At 40.3% G+C, this 19,481-nt stretch overlaps 1 protein-coding gene across 1 annotated transcript in view; it reads right to left on the bottom strand.

Moving 5' to 3' along the window:
• LOC128228937 (glutamate receptor 2-like) overlaps positions 1–19,481 on the bottom strand; it is a 35,131-nt gene that overhangs the window by 1,050 nt on the left and 14,600 nt on the right. The window contains exons 4-15 of the mRNA XM_052940499.1: positions 19,235–19,446; positions 19,004–19,057; positions 18,417–18,554; positions 13,393–13,581; positions 12,781–12,888; positions 12,053–12,163; positions 11,597–11,806; positions 11,106–11,464; positions 10,411–10,609; positions 9,880–10,127; positions 5,164–5,275; positions 288–425 (exon numbers count right to left, since the gene is read on the bottom strand). Coding sequence (XP_052796459.1) covers positions 288–425; positions 5,164–5,275; positions 9,880–10,127; positions 10,411–10,609; positions 11,106–11,464; positions 11,597–11,806; positions 12,053–12,163; positions 12,781–12,888; positions 13,393–13,581; positions 18,417–18,554; positions 19,004–19,057; positions 19,235–19,446 — 2,078 coding nt within the window. The remainder of the gene's footprint in view (positions 1–287; positions 426–5,163; positions 5,276–9,879; positions 10,128–10,410; positions 10,610–11,105; positions 11,465–11,596; positions 11,807–12,052; positions 12,164–12,780; positions 12,889–13,392; positions 13,582–18,416; positions 18,555–19,003; positions 19,058–19,234; positions 19,447–19,481) is intronic.

Raw genomic sequence — 19,481 nt, 5'->3', positions numbered from 1 at the left:
TACAACAAAACATAGACAAATAAACACTTTATATATTCCCATGTTTCCAGTGTCATTCAATGCATGGTATTATCAAGGCGTTGCCAACATTCTAAAACATAACTTGTATAAACACGCCTTCAAAAGTGTGATAGTTCTTGTCATTTTTGTAAACAGTTCTTCTTAAATCATCTTAAATAAGATTGTGACTCAAGTATATTTGTACAATGTATTATATAGCCTTATTCGACACAAACAAAAGTGCATTAATTGTAATAAATAACTCGATATCTTCATTCAGAACGCACCGCATATGTCCTCCGTTTGATTTTGGATTTGAAGAGTATCTGTGTAAGGGAGATGATCATGGAGAGCACGAGGCCACCGATGAGGATGTGGAATATTCCAGACACATTGCTCAGGTTTAAGGCATTCTTTTCCTTGTCCTGCAAGATATGCAAAGCGTATCGGAGGCTAATACGTGCAATATATATTACATGTATATCGAAGTGGATGACTATCCTATTTGAAATACTTCCTGATAATTGGCTGATTGTTTTTAACTTTGTTGAACGAACACCTTGACGCACTCGACCTTGCTATACCACAGCTACTAGTATGTAACAGTAACATATCCTTATCCTTCCGCACTCTGTATAACCACACTCGCTTTATGGTACCGCAGTAACAAATACTCATGCCTTCGCTCTCGGCAGTGCAAAGCATACCCTTGTTGTACCACAGTGTCATTGAACCACCTTCTGCTCTCGGCATGGCCACACTCGGCCTGGTTGTACCACACTATCAAGTTCTCACCTTCTGGTCTCGGCATGGCCACACTCGGCCTTGTTGTACCACACTATCAAGTTCTCACCTTCTGGTCTCGGCATGGCCACACTCGGCCGTGATGTACCACGGAATCATGTACTCACCTTTCGGTCTCGGCATGGCCACACTCGGCCTTGTTGTACCACGGTATCATGTTCTCACCTTCTGGTCTCGAACTCCTCCGTCCAACGTGTAAGTCGGTCATTTATTATACCAGAAAATATTTTATACATGACGTTGATGAGAGAAATGCCTCTATAATTAGATGGATCGTTTCTCGAACCTGACTTGAAAATAGGCACTAAAATGCTTTCGCACCAAGCATCTGGGAATGACCCTGTATCTTAAATTTTATTAAAAAGTATCAATAATATGGGTGCTATTTGGTCACACGTGTGTTTATAAAACTCTGCCCCTATCCCATCAGCGCCATATGCCTTGTCCGTTTTAAGTTTACCGATACTCCGAAACACTTCTTCGTTAGTAACAGGACAATTCAATACTGAATCCATGTCATGGTTATGTATACCATCCATGTTTATATTACAAGTTAAACTGACCATCTTTAAATAATAGGTCTTTAAAATACCTAAACCACTCCTCATTCTTAATATTACAATGAATTGGATTAGTTTGGCGTGCGCTAGACTTCAATAATGACCAAAACTGTTTTGGATTGTTGCTAGCTCGTAACAGTACATTTTTACGGTTAATTTGATGCGAAATTTGTTAAGATCTACAAAGTGATTTAAACCTGTTACGCACTGCTTTATATGTAGCAAAATCCTGCTCATTATTTGTGTACCTAAGGCGACGTAAGAGTGAATACTTGTTGCGCTTCAATTCATCGCATCCGTTATCCCACCAAACTGGCTGTGATTGTATAGTAGTCTTAAATTCTTGATTTGAGCGCATATTATATGCAGGCGATTTATATACATGTAATATGAGCGCGACCGCCCCGTTGACGTTTTCGTTAATAGCAGTAAGAATAGGTTCGAGGCTTAATTTAAGATTTATGCCAAATAAGTTAAAAAAAACTCAGTCGACACATTTTGTCGCCATTTATAAGTATCGTATGTCATATTTGTTTGTTGGGCATTATTGATCTGAGTCCGATAAGGGACATCGCTTCGTGCATCGCGGTATCTTATATGAGAGACGATGGGAAAGTGGTCCGATTCGTCTCGATTCATGACACTAAAGTATGAAATATACGGAAACAGTTCTGAGGCAACAATATGATAGTCTACGACACTGTGTCCCTCATTTGCTAAACGTGTTATATCCCCTGTAGTATCATCATGTAACTTACCATTTAACAAATGTACATTGTGAATACAACATAGATCAATTAATGACCTACCAAAACTATTTACTCGACCAAGATCTTTATTATTACGCGGTTGTTCAAACGTATCGCCAACGTAATCTACATGATATCCATACACATTATCTAAGTTATCTGAAGAAATGTAGTCCCGCAGATCTTTAGTTCTTGCGTTTAAATCGCCCGCTAAATAAATGTAACAATCATTAAATTGATTCTTGATAAACTCTAACCTATCTCCTTGCAATACAATGCCATTTTTCTCGATTTTTTTTTATCATATATAGGTGAACTTTCTGGCGAAACATATACAATGTAGAGAATCACGTCTTTCAATAAATCAAACATGCTTGACTTAATATAAAGAACTACACCGTCTTCAAAATCACTACACATTTGACGAATAAGACCCGATTCAACTAAGCCCGATTTAACAAAAACACTAACGCCCCCATTATTTCGAAAACAATTAGATTGATTTGTTCTGATATGGTCAAAGTGGCAATAATTGTGCAAAAAATTATCAAATTCACTTTTAAAATTACTCCATGTTTCAACTAATCCAATTATGTCAAAGCTTTGTAAATATTTATGGATTTCATGGTCATTGGTGTATTTATGTAATCCACATATATTCATTGTACAAATAGATAAGCTTGTATCGTCATTTGTTGTCTCTGGGCTTCGGCCGCGTCCCTAGTCGATTCCTCCACCCCGACGGCACCAAGAAGGGTTTCATCCGATGAGTCATCGTCATCCCGCGAAGTTCGACTCCCATCCCGGTATCGTGGCTCGTCGCGTGTAATAGTAATCGGTCGTGTATCCGGAGCCCGGTTTACCGGCCGCCCACGAGCAGCGCCGATGCGCACTATTTGTTTACACTTCGTCATATTTATAAACGCTGTCATCAACGATCAGTTTATCGAAGCTAAGCCTTGCGAACCGCCCATCATTACGTTCAGCCACCAAACGTTTTGAAAGTTCTCGCCTATGGCGCATTACACGTTCTGTGTAGTCCTCGTGCACAGCATATCCTGAGCCTCGGTTGAGTAAAGTTCTGGCCTTGTTCAAAATGGTATCTTTGTCCTTGTACTTGCCGAACTTCACAATAATACTGCACTTATTTCTATCCTTCCCTTTCACCATATGAGCCCTTTCAATCTCAGCATTTTCAAGCTCAGGCAAAGATAAATCATTTTTGATAAAGTTTCTGACTTTGCTTTCGCTCGTTTCCCAATTTTCATTCATGTCGCCGTCGATACCAATAAAACGTCGATTATTCCTGCGTGAGGCCCCTTCAACACTATCGACTTTTATTGTCAAGTTCTTCAGAATTGATTTCATTTCTAAATTTTCAGTTTTCAAGAATTCATTTTCCATCTGTAAATTACTGATTGTGCTATTTATATCGTCAATTTTACTGTTTATAGACAACAAATCACTTCTATCATGTTCTCACCTTTTGGTCGCGGCATGGCAACACTCGGTCTTGCTGTACTACACTATCATGTAATCACCTTCTGCTCTCGGCATTGCCACACTCGGTCTTGCTGTAACAGACTATCATGTACTCACCCTCTGGTCTTGGCATGGCCACACTCGGCCTTGCTGTACCACACTATCATGTACTCACCTTCTGGTCTCGGCATGGTCACACTCGGCCTTGCTGAACCGCAGATACAAACACTCCCCCGACGATCTCGGCATTGCCACACTCGGCCTTTTTGTACTTAGGCAACATGCTCCCACCCCTTCGCTCTCGGTATCTACCACAGTAACATATGCTCATCCCGCCGCTCTCGGTATGGCCACACTCGGCCTTGATGTTTCAAAGTAATATATGCACATCCAGGCGTTCTCGGCATGGCCATACTCAGCCTTGATGTATCAAAGTAACATATACTTATCCCGACGCTCTGGCCACACACGGCCTTGATGTACCATAGTAACAAATACGCAACCCTCCGTCCTCGGCATGGCCGCACTCGGACTTGATGTATCACAGTAACATATACTAACTCCTCCGTCCTCGGCATGGCCACACTTGGCCTTGATGTATCATAGTAACAAATAATCAACCCTCCGCTCTCGGCATGGTCACACTCGGCCTTGATGTATCATAGTAGCATATACTCATTCCTCCGCTTTCGGCATTGTCATATTCGGCTTGGATGTACCATAGTGACATATACTCATCTCGCCGTTCTCGGCATGGCCACACTCGGCCTTGATGTATCACAGTAACATAATAATACTCATCCCGCCGCTCTCGGCATGGTCATTCTCGGCCTACATGAATTATAGTAACATATACTCATCCCTCCGCTCTCGGCATGGGGACACTCGGCCTTGATGTACCATTGTAACAAATACTCATCCCGCCGCTCTCGGCATGGCCTCACTCGGCCTAGATGTACCATAATAACAAATACTCATACCGCCGCTCTCGGCTTGGCCACACTCGGCCTAGATGTACCATGATAACAAATACTCATCCCGCCGCTCTCGGCATGGCCTCACTTGGCCTAGATGGATCATAGTAACAAATACTCATCCCTCCGTTCTCGGCATGGGGACACTCGGCCTTGATGTACCATTGTAACAAATACTCATCCCGCCGCTCTCGGCATGGCCTCACTCGGCCTAGATGTACCATAATAACAAATACTCATACCGCCGCTCTCGGCATGGCCTCACTCGGCCTAGATGGATCATAGTAACATATACTTTTCCCGCCGCTCACGGCATTGTCACACTCGGCGTAGATGGATCATAGTAACAAATACTTATCCCGCCGCTCTCGGCAAGGCCACAATCGGCGTAGATGGATCATAGAAACATATACTTATTCCGCCGCTCTCGGCAATGTCACACTCGGCCTTGATGAATCATAGTAACATACACCCATTCCTCCGCCCTCGGCATTACTACACTCGCCCTTGTTATATCATAGTAACATACACTCACCCCTCCACCCTCGGCATTGTCACACTCAGCCTTGATGAACCATAGTAACAAACACTTACCCCTCCGCCCTCGGCATTGCCACACTCGCCCTTGTTGTACCACCAGCGTTGTTCCAGTTTCAGCAGGTCACCCCTCTCTGCCATCTCAAGTACCGCAATGTTTACTAGGTGGCTGAATTGATCAGTTAGATATTTAGCTATAGACTTTTTTTAGCATTAAGCTTTTTTTGGGAAATACTGTTGTACAATGAAGGTGTACCGAAATTATTATATCCTGAGTTTGTTCGATATAAAACATTGTATCTATCTTTAGCTGTGTGAAGTTAGCTAAACATACGACTTTGGACATTGGACATTCAAGATCGAATGTTGTGCTGGCACGACATTTGACATTGGACATTCAAAATTGAAAGTCTTGCTAGCACGACATTGGACATTGGACATTCAAAAATGAATGTCGTGCCAGCACGACATTGGACATTGGACATTGGAATTTCAAAAATGAATGTCGTGCTGGCACGACATTGGACATTGGACATTCAAAATCGAATGTTATGCTGGCACGACATTGGACATTGGACATTCAAAATCGAATGTTAAGCTGGCACGACATTGGACATTGGACATTCAAAAGTGAAAGTCGTGCTAGCATGACATTGGACATTCAAAATGAATGTCGTGCCAGCAGGATATTGGACATTGGACATTGGGATTTCAAAAATGAATGTCATGCTAGCACGACACTGGACATTGGACATTCAAAATCGAATGTTGTGCTGGCACGACATTGGACATTGGACATTCAAAAGTGAAAGTCGTGCTAGCACGACATTGGACATTGGACATTCAAAATCGAATGTTGTGCTGGCACGACATTGGACATTGGACATTCAAAAGTGAAAGTCGTGCTAGCACGACATTGGACATTGGACATTCAAAAATGAATGTCGTACCAGCACGACATTGGACATTGGACATTCAAAATTGAAAGTCGTGCTGGCACGACATTGGACATTGGACATTCAAAAATGAGTGTCATACCAGAACGACATTGGACATTGGGGTTTCAAAAATGAATGTCGTGCTAGCACGACATTAGACATTGGACATTCAAAATCGAATGTTGTGCTGGCACGACATTGGACATTGGACATTCAAAATTGAAAGTCGTGCTGGCACGACATTGGACATTGGACATTCAAAAATTGAAAGTCGTGCTGGCACGACATTGGACATTGGACATTCAAAAATGAATGTCGTGCCAGCACGACATTGGACATTGGGATTTCAAAAATGAATGTCGTGCTGGCATTGGACATTGGACATTGGACATTCAAAATCGAATGTTGTGCTGGCACGACATTGGACATTGGACATTCAAAAGTGGAAGTCGTGCTAGCACGACATTGGACATTCAAAAGTGAAAGTCGTGCTAGCATGACATTGGACATTCAAAATGAATGTCGTGCCAGCAGGATATTGGACATTGGACATTGGGATTTCAAAAATGAATGTCATGCTAGCACGACACTGGACATTGGACATTCAAAATCGAATGTTGTGCTGGCACGACATTGGACATTGGACATTCAAAAATGAAAGTCGTGCTAGCACGACATTGGACATTGGACATTCAAAATCGAATGTTGTGCTGGCACGACATTGGACATTCAAAAGTGAAAGTCGTGCTAGCACGACATTGGACATTGGACATTCAAAAATGAATGTCGTACCAGCACGACATTGGACATTGGACATTCAAAATTGAAAGTCGTGCTGGCACGACATTGGACATTGGACATTCAAAAATGAGTGTCGTACCAGAACGACATTGGACATTGGGGTTTCAAAAATGAATGTCGTGCTAGCACGACATTAGACATTGGACATTCAAAATCGAATGTTGTGCTGGCACGACATTGGACATTGGACATTCAAAATTGAAAGTCGTGCTGGCACGACATTGGACATTGGACATTCAAAAATGAATGTCGTGCCAGCACGACATTGGACATTGGGATTTCAAAAATGAATGTCGTGCTGGCATTGGACATTGGACATTGGACATTCAAAATCGAATGTTGTGCTGGCACGACATTGGACATTGGACATTCAAAAGTGGAAGTCGTGCTAGCACGACATTGGACATTCAAAAGTGAAAGTCGTGCTAGCATGACATTGGACATTCAAAATGAATGTCGTGCCAGCAGGATATTGGACATTCAAAAGTGAAAGTCGTGCTAGCACGACACTGGACATTGGACATTCAAAATCGAATGTTGTGCTGGCACGACATTGGACATTGGACATTCAAAAATGAAAGTCGTGCTAGCACGACATTGGACATTGGACATTCAAAATCGAATGTTGTGCTGGCACGACATTGGACATTCAAAAGTGAAAGTCGTGCTAGCACGACATTGGACATTGGACATTCAAAAATGAATGTCGTACCAGCACGACATTGGACATTGGACATTCAAAATTGAAAGTCGTGCTGGCACGACATTGGACATTGGACATTCAAAAATGAGTGTCGTGCCAGCACGACATTGGACATTGGGGTTTCAAAAATGAATGTCGTGCTAGCACGACATTGGACATTGGACATTCAAAATCGAATGTTGTGCTGGCACGACATTGGACATTGGACATTCAAAATTGAAAGTCGTGCTGGCACGACATTGGACATTGGACATTCAAAAATGAATGTCGTGCCAGCACGACATTGGACATTGGGATTTCAAAAATGAATGTCGTGCTGGCATTGGACATTGGACATTCAAAATCGAATGTTGTGCTGGCACGACATTGGACATTGGACATTCAAAAGTGAAAGTCGTGCTGGCACGACATTGGACATTGATATTTCAAAAATGAATGTCGTGCTAGCACGACATTGGACATTGGACATTCAAAATCGAATGTCGTGCTGGCACGACATTGGACATTGGACATTCAAAATCGAATTTTTTGCTGGCACAACATTGGACATGGGACATTCAAAATCGAATGTTGTGACTAGTTGAGTCAATAAAAAATAAGTCGACAGGCAGTAATAGGTTACTTAATCGGCTCATTGACAATATTTCGTGTTATAATACGTAAACCAGATAAAGTAGATGTAGGAACGATTACATTTATATTTTTTGGAATCATCAATGCATGTGTATATTTTCCATATGTCATCATATACTGTGAATATAATTATTTTCACTTCGTTTATAAATGGTACTGTATGTGTAGCAGTGGTGTGTAAACAATTAAGCTTATTAAAAGTATGCCATTTCGAAATCATTGTCACTGTTTGTCTACATATAATCCACGACCATTCATAAGTATATTCATTTGAAACTTTCTCTGCATATGTGACATCATGTCTATCTGAATCATGCATAAGTTTCAAAAAATGCGATGGAATCGTAAAGACAATGCTCTCTTGGTGTTTATAAATTTATAATGAGTTATTGCTTTTGTGATCTCTAACCCTTTTCAAATAATTTTAAAACAATATCTCAAAAAAATAATTCCGTAAATTGCATGTCATCCGAATTAGTTTAAAGTCGGTAGAAAACATTCATTCATAAAACATGTCATACATTAATTTGAATGTGCCAGCACGACTTTCAGTTTTGAATGTCCAATGTCCAATGTCGTGCTAGCACGACATTCATTTTTAAATGTCAAATGTCCAATGTCATGCCAGCACAACATTCGATTTTAAATGTCCAATGTCCAATGTCGTGCCAGCACGACATTCATTTTTGAATGTCCAATGTCGTGCCAGCACAACATTCGATTTTGAATGTCCAATGTCGTACTAGCACGACTTTCACTTTTGAATGTCCAATGTCGTGCCAGCACAACATTCGACGTTGAATGTCCAATGTCCAATGTCGTGCTAGCACGACATTCATTTTTGAAATACCAATGTCCAATGTTGTGCCAGCACAATATTCGATTTTGAATGTCCAATGTCCAATGTCGTGCCAGCACAACATTCGATGTTGAATGTCCAATGTCCAATGTCGTGCCAGCACGACATTCATTTTTGAATGTCCAATGTCGTGCCAGCACAACATTCGATTTTGAATGTCCAATGTCGTACTAGCACGACTTTCACTTTTGAATGTCCAATGTCGTGCCAGCACAACATTCGACGTTGAATGTCCAATGTCCAATGTCGTGCTAGCACGACATTCATTTTTGAAATACCAATGTCCAATGTCGTGCCAGCACAACATTCGATTTTGAATGTCCAATGTCGTGCTAGCACGACATTCATTTTTGAAATTCCAATATCCAATGTCCAATGTCGTGCTGGCACGACATTCATTTTGAATGTCCAATGTCCAATGTCGTGCCAGCACGACTTTCACTTTTGAATGTCCAATGTCCAATGTCGTGCCAGCACAACATTCGATTTTGAATGTCCAATGTCCAATGTCATGTCAGCACAGCATTCGATTTTGAATGTCCAATGTCCAATGTCGTGCCAGCACAGCATTCGATTTTGAAATCCCAATGTCCAATGTCGTGCCAGCACGACATTCATTTTTGAATGTCCAATGTCCAATGTCGTGCCAGCACGACTTTCAATTTTGAATGTCCAATGTCCAATGTCGTGCCAGCACAACATTCGATTTTGAATGTCCAATGTCCAATGTCGTGCCAGCACAACATTCGATTTTGAATGTCCAATGTCCAATGTCGTATGTTTAGCTAACTTCACACAGCTTCTATCTTTGATTTCTTTTATATAATTTCAGTTGGTACCTGATGTTTGACCACTTTTGCATGGCAATACCGTATCCCTTCTGGTCGAGGTTTCGGCCGACTTTCATTGTCTTGCAGGGTTTTCGCTGGTTGAAGTAGTTATTGTTGGCGGACTCGAGGAGGAAAGCGTATTTACCACGCTCCCTAATAACACGCTTCCATCCTTCATCCGGGCTTTCCACGTACACTGATGGCACCGTCTCCTCCATCACGTTGTGCATCGTCTGGTACGTCGGCACCTTCGAGTCCTGCAGGCGAAGGAAACACAACGACGATACAGACTTTGGATCCATTAACAACAGTTACATTTTGTTTCTTGAATTCTTATTTTTACAAAATACATGTTTTTATATTTTTGGTTTTGAAAACATTAAAATTATCAACTTATTTATCTATCTCATATTGTTATGAATTTCTGCTAAAGTAATGATTCATATAGTATTTCGATGATCTGTTAATATGATTCAATACAAATTTCTGCATAATCGTTCGTAAGAGTTCCTTTATAAATATTGCAGCATCGGCTGTCACCTTGAAGAAGTCATGGGTGGTGCCCTTTCCCTGGCTGCCGTACTTGATTTTAGACTGCGTGACTAAATCGTCCACGGAATTGATGGGCGTTGTAAGCTTCTCGAAGGTGAGGAAGGCGGCCAGGTTAGCCGTGTACGAGGAGATCGTTATGAGCGTGAAAAACCACCACGCGCTCGCCAGCACCCGCCCAGACAGAGACCTGCAAACCACACCTACGTCACTGCTCATGCGTTTAATTGAGCGGTGATTTCTAGTATCACGAACGGACAAGCACATTGTGAAATCTATAGTATGACATTGGTAACGTTAATAGGACTAATACTTTAATTCAAGTAAACGTTTAGAAAAAAAAATGATTCAGGCAAAAGCAAAATAGAATCATCGAGATGTAACTACCATTGAATGTTTTTTCCTCAAAACTGAAAGTTGTCAATGCGACATAAGAGAAAATGACAATACGATATTTGCAAGGAAGTAAAGTTTTGATAAGATGACTCGATACTCTGTAAGACGTCAATGGAAGTAACATGAATACACAATGAAACTGTTGATGAGGAGTACCGAAACACCTTAAAGCAGCGGAATGCCATGCACTCAAGGGCTGATATACCCCAAAGTAAAATAAAAACAAGCAACAGACATGTTGCGTAACGTAACTTTAAAAGCTTTGTATAACGGCAGACATATTGACAGACCTTGGGAAAATATCAGGCCCCTGCTGCATCAAAGCACCCAGTGAGAACCATAGGGTATTAATAAAGGAGAAAGTATCTGAGGGCGCCACCACGTTGCCGCTGCCCTCATCCGGTTGCCACTCGTAGGGACTGAAGCGGCCAACCATGTAGAGCATAAGACTGACGCCGAAAAAGCCACCGATAATACAGCCCCAGACGGCGTACGAGAGCGGATCCATGAAGGAGAAGACGCCCGGCTTGTCGCGCTCTGGCCGCTTGATCATGATGGAGATACCGGTGTTCATGTAGGGCTTCGTAAAATACACGACCTCTTCTCGCTTACTGCTAATAGTCAAACTAGCCAACGCTATGTCCGCCTCCTGGAAAGGAATATCGTCCACCTTTTGTTTACAATTTGTTAAATAATAGGTTTATTCATTAATAAAGCAAGCACGTTTAAACATAGAAACTATGGCAATGAAAGTCCATGTGAGAAGGCAGTGTGAGCGTACCTCCCGGATGATTTCGCCAACCATGCCGTCCCAGGAGCCGTCGTTGAGCTTGGATCCGTACTCCCTATCCAACACCTCGCGGATCGTGTAGTTGAAGTTCACCTTCTGAGCGATCACCTTGATCATGTCGATACAGAACCCCTCAAAGCGCTCCTCCCCGACCGCCGGTCGCCCCTTCTCTAGGCGACTCGCCTGCACGAACGGTGGGTTCTGGGGAAATGAAATTAATGCGGTAATTGATAGCCTATAATTAAAGGCAGAACCTTCCTAATAGAAGTATTCTCAGCTCGCTCGGCCAAATTCAAAACAGTAAAAAAGACAAAGAACATCTTCACAACTCACTATTTTTTTATTGCATCTTAATGCAATATGCAGAGTTGTAATTTAGGCAAAACTAATAATAGGATAGGATTAAAAAAGAAATTAATGAGAGAGATTCATGAGTGTTTACTGTACAATGATCGTGGTGATGATGAGCGTCCCGTTATTCTGTTTGCCCTTGTTGTTCTGGCTCGGGAAGGGGAGGGTCAGCTCCCGGAACCCAAAACCGTGTTTCCAGGTGCCAACCTGCAAAAGACAAGACATGTAACAAATACAAATGGAACCCTTACACGTGCTTCAATGAGACACCCTTCATCTGTGAAAAAGACTGGAACCCTGATACGTGCTTCAACGAGACACCTTTCACCTGTGAAAAAGACTGGAACCCTGACACGTGCTCCAACGAGACATCCTGCACCTGGTAAAAAGACTGGAACCCTGACTCGTGCTTAAACGAGACACTTTTCACCTGTGAAAAAGACTGGAACCCTGACACGTGCTTCAACGAGACATCCTGCACCTGTGAAAAAGACTGGAACCCTGACACGTGCTTCAACGAGACACCTTTCACCTGTGAAAAAGACTGGAACCCTGACACGTGCTTCAACGAGGCATCCTGCACCTGTGAAAAAGACTGGAACCCTGACACGTGCTTCAACGAGACATCCTGCACCTGTTTAAAAGACTGGACACGTGCTTCCACATTTCCACCAGCACATAACAAACACGTATTTTTTGCAAACCAATATTATTATTATTATTATTTAGACGTGTTCAGAAGAGTTGAACATGGCTTTGTAGTGTGACAAAAAGCATGAATAATAATAAATGACAAACAAACACCTGTAGGCCGACTCACAAACCTTTCTAAGCTTGGACCTGTAGCTAAGGTGGTAGAGGTCCAGAGAATAGTCCTTTCGGCGTCCGCTCTTGTCGAACGCGATGTTGCCCGACATCCCTTGGCTCGTCACCTGAATAGTGGAAAACAATATCACTCACCTCAAAGAGACAATCGAATGTACTGTCTTCTATGTTTTGATCCTGGCATGATGTTTAAATAAAAATGATCGATGTTTTTTAACAATCTCACTTTATTTTGCCTTTAACGCGCAATTTATATATAATGATAGTGATACTGATGTGCCATATTGAAAAACGTTTATTTGTTTTTTTATTCATTAACACATGCAAATGGTAACCAGGCAGTAGGAAGATGAGCGTTCAATATCGTGCATTAAGGAGCGTGCGTATAAATCACAACGATATTTCAAAATACGCACCATCCTTATTAAACTCTGTTCTCGAAGAGAATACAGAACGAAACAATAACTACATCCGCTAAACTCTTGCACGAAATAATACAACTCGCGCTACAAGGTTACAGTAACCATTGCTTAAATACATTCAAATACTCTTTAAACAAAAGGTTGAGACTGGTTATTATATCCGTTTATCCAATCAACACGAGTGCGTACATTGAGAACTTGCTCCAATATGAGGTGTCCCTTCTCCCAGGCCCTGATCGGGTCGGCACTGCAGTTCATGTGGAGGAACAGCTCCCCTCGCCGGAAACCCAGGATATCCAACTTGTCCGGGCGGTTAATGAGCTGAACGAGCGCCGTCGTCAGCACGGCCACCGCGTCAACCGTCAACGCCGTCTCCACCTGCAGACGACACACATATTAAAGTAAAATTTCCATTTATATAACTATGGAATTTCAAAATCAAACACGTGTTTAAGACACACAGTTTAACAACAGTATTACAATTTTGATAGAGATATTAATATGCGTGGCTTTCTCGCTTCAGCCACTGTCACAGACGCGACAGGTAATTTGGGGAATTTGTAGGACAGCCGTGGATGCGTCGTGCAAAATTCATTTGTTTTGTGACGGAAAATGCTCTCTTTAATCCTTGTCATAGAAATTTGAACATGTCTTAGAAATGTCTGCCTTGTAGGTAATTCTCGGCGTCAGGCCTATTTTGAAGTTTTGTCTACGATGTTCTACGACTGTGTTTCGATAGACCTACGAATTATGAACGTTTTTTTGTGCATCTGAGGCTGTGAACGAAATATTGAACGAAAGGTCAACATATGTCACATGACATGTTCCACTATCGTACGTCAATATGTGAACGCTACTACGCAAATTCACCCCTCCTAAACCTACGTCAGTCCCCTTCTTTGTAGTCCCGCTAAGATCGTGCGACAGTAAATCACAATCGTAGGTTGTATGTAACAGGGCTTTAGTAATATAAGATAGATGTGCAGAAATATTTACGACAACTGATTCATATTCAATGTTCATATTTCCTATATATGCAAAACATCCATGTTATAACATATTTCGAGGAAGGAACTTTATTGCACTTATTACAATAAAACGGAAGCATTTGCTTCTTTGAGAACTCCAGTGCTCAGTAAATATGCCAGCTGCTGTCTGAACTACATTTAATAACGTGCTGCTCTGGGATTTAGAGGCAATTGTGAACATGATCAAATTTGGCAACTGAATCCATACAGATTTATTGAACAATAACTTTGTAATGTAGTCTATCACATTTTCACAACAAAGCCGTTGATCCAGCTTGTACGTATACAATGATTCATATCAGTACAAATTAAAATGACCTTGTTTTCAAGATTGGATATTGATCTATGAACTGATTACTTATACATTTCTCTTTTTAACATTCTGAAATATCTGTATAAACAAAATGTCTTCAATTTTCATCCAGGACATGTAATTGCAGAAATTTCAAAATCTCATTACTATTGTAAGGAATTTATTTTAATGTAAATCTAATACGCATTAGAAGTAATTGCCTCTTTATCAATGTTGAGTTGTAGATAGAAAAGACAACGAAAGACAGTTGAGAAAACGTTAACCGAGCTTTACTGGAAGTGAACGTACTTCCAAATAGGTCTCGCATACATAAAAATAATATATTTGTTCAGGTTTCAAATATGTACATAAGGTTAAAAATTGTATTATTTTGTTTGTAATTACTTGTATTTCCAAACAAGAGAGTGCGACTGTGATAGGTTGAGCAAGTTGTATATTTAAGGATTTTTTCACTGCTGGTGATTGGTGAAGAAATAGTGTTTAGTTGATTCAATTTGACTATTTTGGCAGAATGGAGCTAGAATAACATTTTTGAATCCTTCCCGTAGGAGACAATAGTACGTTCTTAAACGAGAATGCTCGATTGGTCTTCAGTAAAACACAGATTTATCTGACCTGCTTTACAGGGAAGTGATTCGAACTCTTTGACGTTCAAACACGTTCACTACAAAGAGAAATGGCTAAAGGGATGAATGAGTTTGCTACTGATTGTGTACTACAAAACAAGTGTCTAGTAGACGAAGAGTTTCGTAGATTATAGAAAAATAACAATAAAAACTTCGTCTGGAAAAAGAGTTTACAGAGAGGATGGTGTCAAACTTAAGGAGGTTGTCATCGTGTAAAATATTGTAAATATATGCTACACTCATTGTGACCTTCTTGTTTCTGATGAAGCTTTTCAACTGAGACAAGTTATGTTGCTCTAGGAATGGTTCTGAGTACATTAAGCTTGTTTCGCTCTGAAATGGTCTGAGTTCACCAGACAACATCGCCGTACTCTTAACAATGTCTAGTTAACGATATATGCATTTTTCATTTGATTTTCTGTAAAGTAGGAATTTAAAAGACATTAAAACATGATCCCTTTTCCATACCTTTACTGCAATATTGAGTACACGGTTGTACTATCACTTATGGCAACCAGTAGTATGTGCGAGGGAACGGTGCGAGTTGATTAGTGTGTTATGTTTACGTCATATAATAAGTGATTCTATTGTCTGCTGAGAGAAACTAGCCATTTGTGAGCTCTTTTCGAAATCTTATGAATGTCCGCATTTAGATATAACGAAGCATTAAAAGGGTCGTAGAAAACTACATCATTATAAACAAGTGTCGTCCATGAGGATACTGTATTTGCTCAACAATGTCATTGATTAAAACAATAATAAAAATTAATGGCCCAAGAATGGTCCCTTTGGGACAACGGCTTGGTATCTAGGCTATGTGCATTACTATGTCAAATGCATTTGAGATAAGGATAAACTTGTTGAACAGAATTACTTCTTAAGTATTTTGTATACAAGTGTAATGCATCATCGAAACACATATGTTGTGAAACTATGTGGCTGCGGCGATTCGAGGGAGGTGGGGGAACGTGTCGATGGGGACAATGCTTTAATTTAATCTTCATAGATAAGTTTTAATCATGTTTAGTACAGTTAACCAATTATGGTGAAATTACATACATGTAATGTTGAAAAACCTGATATAAGTGCATCCTCAGTTCTACATGTACGTAATCGGGCTGAAAAAAGATAGCCTGCATATGCTATTAATTTCTAAAAACATAAACATCGAGAAATAGGCAAATTCATATTGATTCTGGCCGAGCTTCTTATCAATAAGATGAACCTTATGTGAGCCTTCTGTAATGCAGGCATCAATGTTTTTGAGAGGCGTGTAGAGTTTGATGTCCTACTTTTCACTTCATTTTTTTCCCAATATATTCCAGAAGACTATACATGTGGTGTTTATTTTTTTAAATTGATGTGTGCTGTGATCTTACTGTTTGAACTGTGTGAACACGTAGTGTTTGGCTTCTTAAGTGCCTGTGTTCCCTCTGATAGAATGAGATTTGCTTTATCATATCAATGTTTGCGATTGCCAATACGTGTTCTGATGGTATGATTCATTCAGGGAGGTTGTGTGTTCCATCTTTTACGAATTAACATGAAATGTGATGTTCTTTTTCAGAAAGATAAACGTTGCGCTGTACAATTCGCTGCATTTATGGTCAATATTATTATACTTTAGTGTAGTAATCAGGACCAGTCTGAAAATCTGACTAAATGTCTCCTTATGCCATAGTTCTCACTGTGCAATCTCAACAGGCAATCCTTTAAAAAGGAAAGAGATATCGTATATGTTGATCTAACACAGATTCTTCAACGTCACAGGCTGTAACAATACTTCTACCTGAATTCCGGAAAAGGTGTAATATAGAAGATGTATTTCGGTGAAGTAGGTCTGGTCTAAAATGATTTGTTCCAGCCCGTACTGAGAGGCGGTATGAAAACAATAGCAGCAGATTTGGGGTTTCAATAGTCAATACAAAATAATTAATTATAATTAGAATCCAAGTATCAAACGCCGTTCCAGTGTATGATTCAATATCCGAAAGAACCGCAGTCGATGAGTTTTGGTGACGTGTAGGGAATCTGTCTTCGTTTGACATGAAATTGAATATAGAGAGAGGGTTAATATCATTTCTACGCCTTGTTGGAACATATATTAGAAAAATACACGAGGATACCACTATGAGTTTCGTTATTATCCTTTCGGAAAGGAACTCAATAGTTCAGAAAACGTAGTTCATCGTCCGCGGTATGGGACCAAGCTAAGTCTCCGCGGAAGAAAGGATATCGTTAGTATTCAGTTCTGCAACAACGTGTCTTTCTTATCTGAAAGAAACAACACCCTGTACAAAATAATTTGAGTAGTCACAGTTGTAAACAGCGGTATCAGAGTTTACAGACGAATCAGCAGAATCTCTCGGTACTGAATTAGGACGGACGTCACCACACAGAAAAGGAATCATGGATAGCGACGAAAGAAATTCAAATGTGTTTAAAGCAATTGGGTTTTGTATGGATTTTGTAGGTTTCTCTGTCAATACCCGTAAAATAACACGACTGCAAAATGAGCAGAGGTGCAAATTTATGTTGAAGAAAGCATGATATGACATAAACAGTTTCCTCAGAAAAACATCATAAAATGAAATATTGGAAATCTATGGTAGTAAAAATGTGTACGTGTGAATGTGTCATTGTGTTTAAACGATAGATAGACGAGAAACAATGCAATTAAAGGGTTTAGGGTTGGTGTCAAAAATAGGGTAGGTCGGGAAACCGGAAACAAACAATTGTTTTATGCCTTAAGACATCCATATTAATCGTTGACTAGATTTTGACAGTGCTCTTGCCAGTCTTGGTCTATTTTGTCAACAGTGAAAAAGCGGATGCATGAGGGTCGCAACTGCCCCTTCTCCAAATATTGTTCATGCTTGATTTTATTGTCAACAAGGGATAAACATATTATGGATGAAATACACCAGAATGCACCATTTGAAGTTAAATCTATTAAAATATGTCCTTGGGAAGGTACCCGAGATCCCTGTTTAACGTTTAGAATCTCGTATGTTTTTCGATTTTGATCAAGCACCACGCACGTTAAGAATTGAGCGTCCTCTTACACTATATCCTACTTGGGTGAATAAAAATATTAAAGTCTGTATCCCATATAGTGTTTTGCCTCATATTATTTATATAAGTAATTTTAGTTTTGATTTTTAAAACAAATAATGTATATTTGCATTGCAATAAGAAAAATTAATGATACGAATAAATCGGCGGACTCATCCCCCTGTTACATACGGAGGGTTGTTGGTCTCCTTCGAGCAGCTCATGCAGGGCGTTGTGGCGGTGGGATGCCCGGACCAGCTGGAATCCCGTGATGTTCACACCCCCGAACGTGAACGACCGCCATAGCTCCGGATTCATACCATTAATGTCCTGCATAATAATTGTAATCAATTTTCAGAGACGTCCATAATATATTTTTAATAAAAAATTCATGTTTCAAAGCGTAATTTGAAAGGACGTTTTAAAATGTCAATTTGAGAAATGTCAACGGTCCAAAACTATCATCTTTGTTAGATTGGGTAAAAATGGCGATATCTTTATTTCTAAAAATGCAAAACAGATCCAAAGAACGTCTTGATATTAAAGAAGAAATGTCCGTTTAAGATGTTTAACGAAACAGTTTCAAAAACCTTTTGTGCCTTTGTTATATAGTTTAAATACCATTATTGCAGGACATTATTATGTCCTTTTTCAAAACAAATTATTATAAGATAAAGGCAATTAAATACGGGTCTTGTGCAGGATTCTCATGTTGTAAAGTAATCAAATCACAGTGTCTATGGAATACTAGAGTTCATGCGTGTTTGACGACAACTTACCAACGTCCCCAATAGGTAGTGGTAGCCGTCTCTGTTCATGCCAACGTCGATAATCTGAAAACAGTGACTCGACGGTAATGAACATATTTTGCTGAATATTCATTCCTCACACCACTTTGTAATATTGACAGTTCAGAAACAAATTTACAAATTCTCCCCACAGTGTATAAATTCCCGATTATGCATCAGCAGACGTTGTTTTCTGTAGATTATTGATCAGCATTTACTTACTTGGCTCATGAAAACATCGTAGTCTTGAATGGAATACAGATCGACAACTATTCTCTTGCTTTCAAAGTTATAGTTCCGGTCCAATTTCCTCAGAATTTCCCTGCAGTCGTTCACGTTCGGGATGCGGATGGCGTCAATCAAGAATGGCACTTTCCTGCCGCCGACTCTGTGACCGCTAAACGCCTCGTACAACTTCTGTAGACGCCACAGCGCTAAACGGGGCAACGAGTATATGAAATTTCGGAAT

This window comes from Mya arenaria, chromosome 3, assembly GCF_026914265.1.
Source record: "Mya arenaria isolate MELC-2E11 chromosome 3, ASM2691426v1".
Taxonomy (NCBI): Eukaryota; Metazoa; Mollusca; class Bivalvia; order Myida; family Myidae; genus Mya; species Mya arenaria.
The sequence above is the reverse complement of the archived record's forward strand: the minus strand, read 5'-3'. Positions and strand labels throughout refer to the sequence as shown.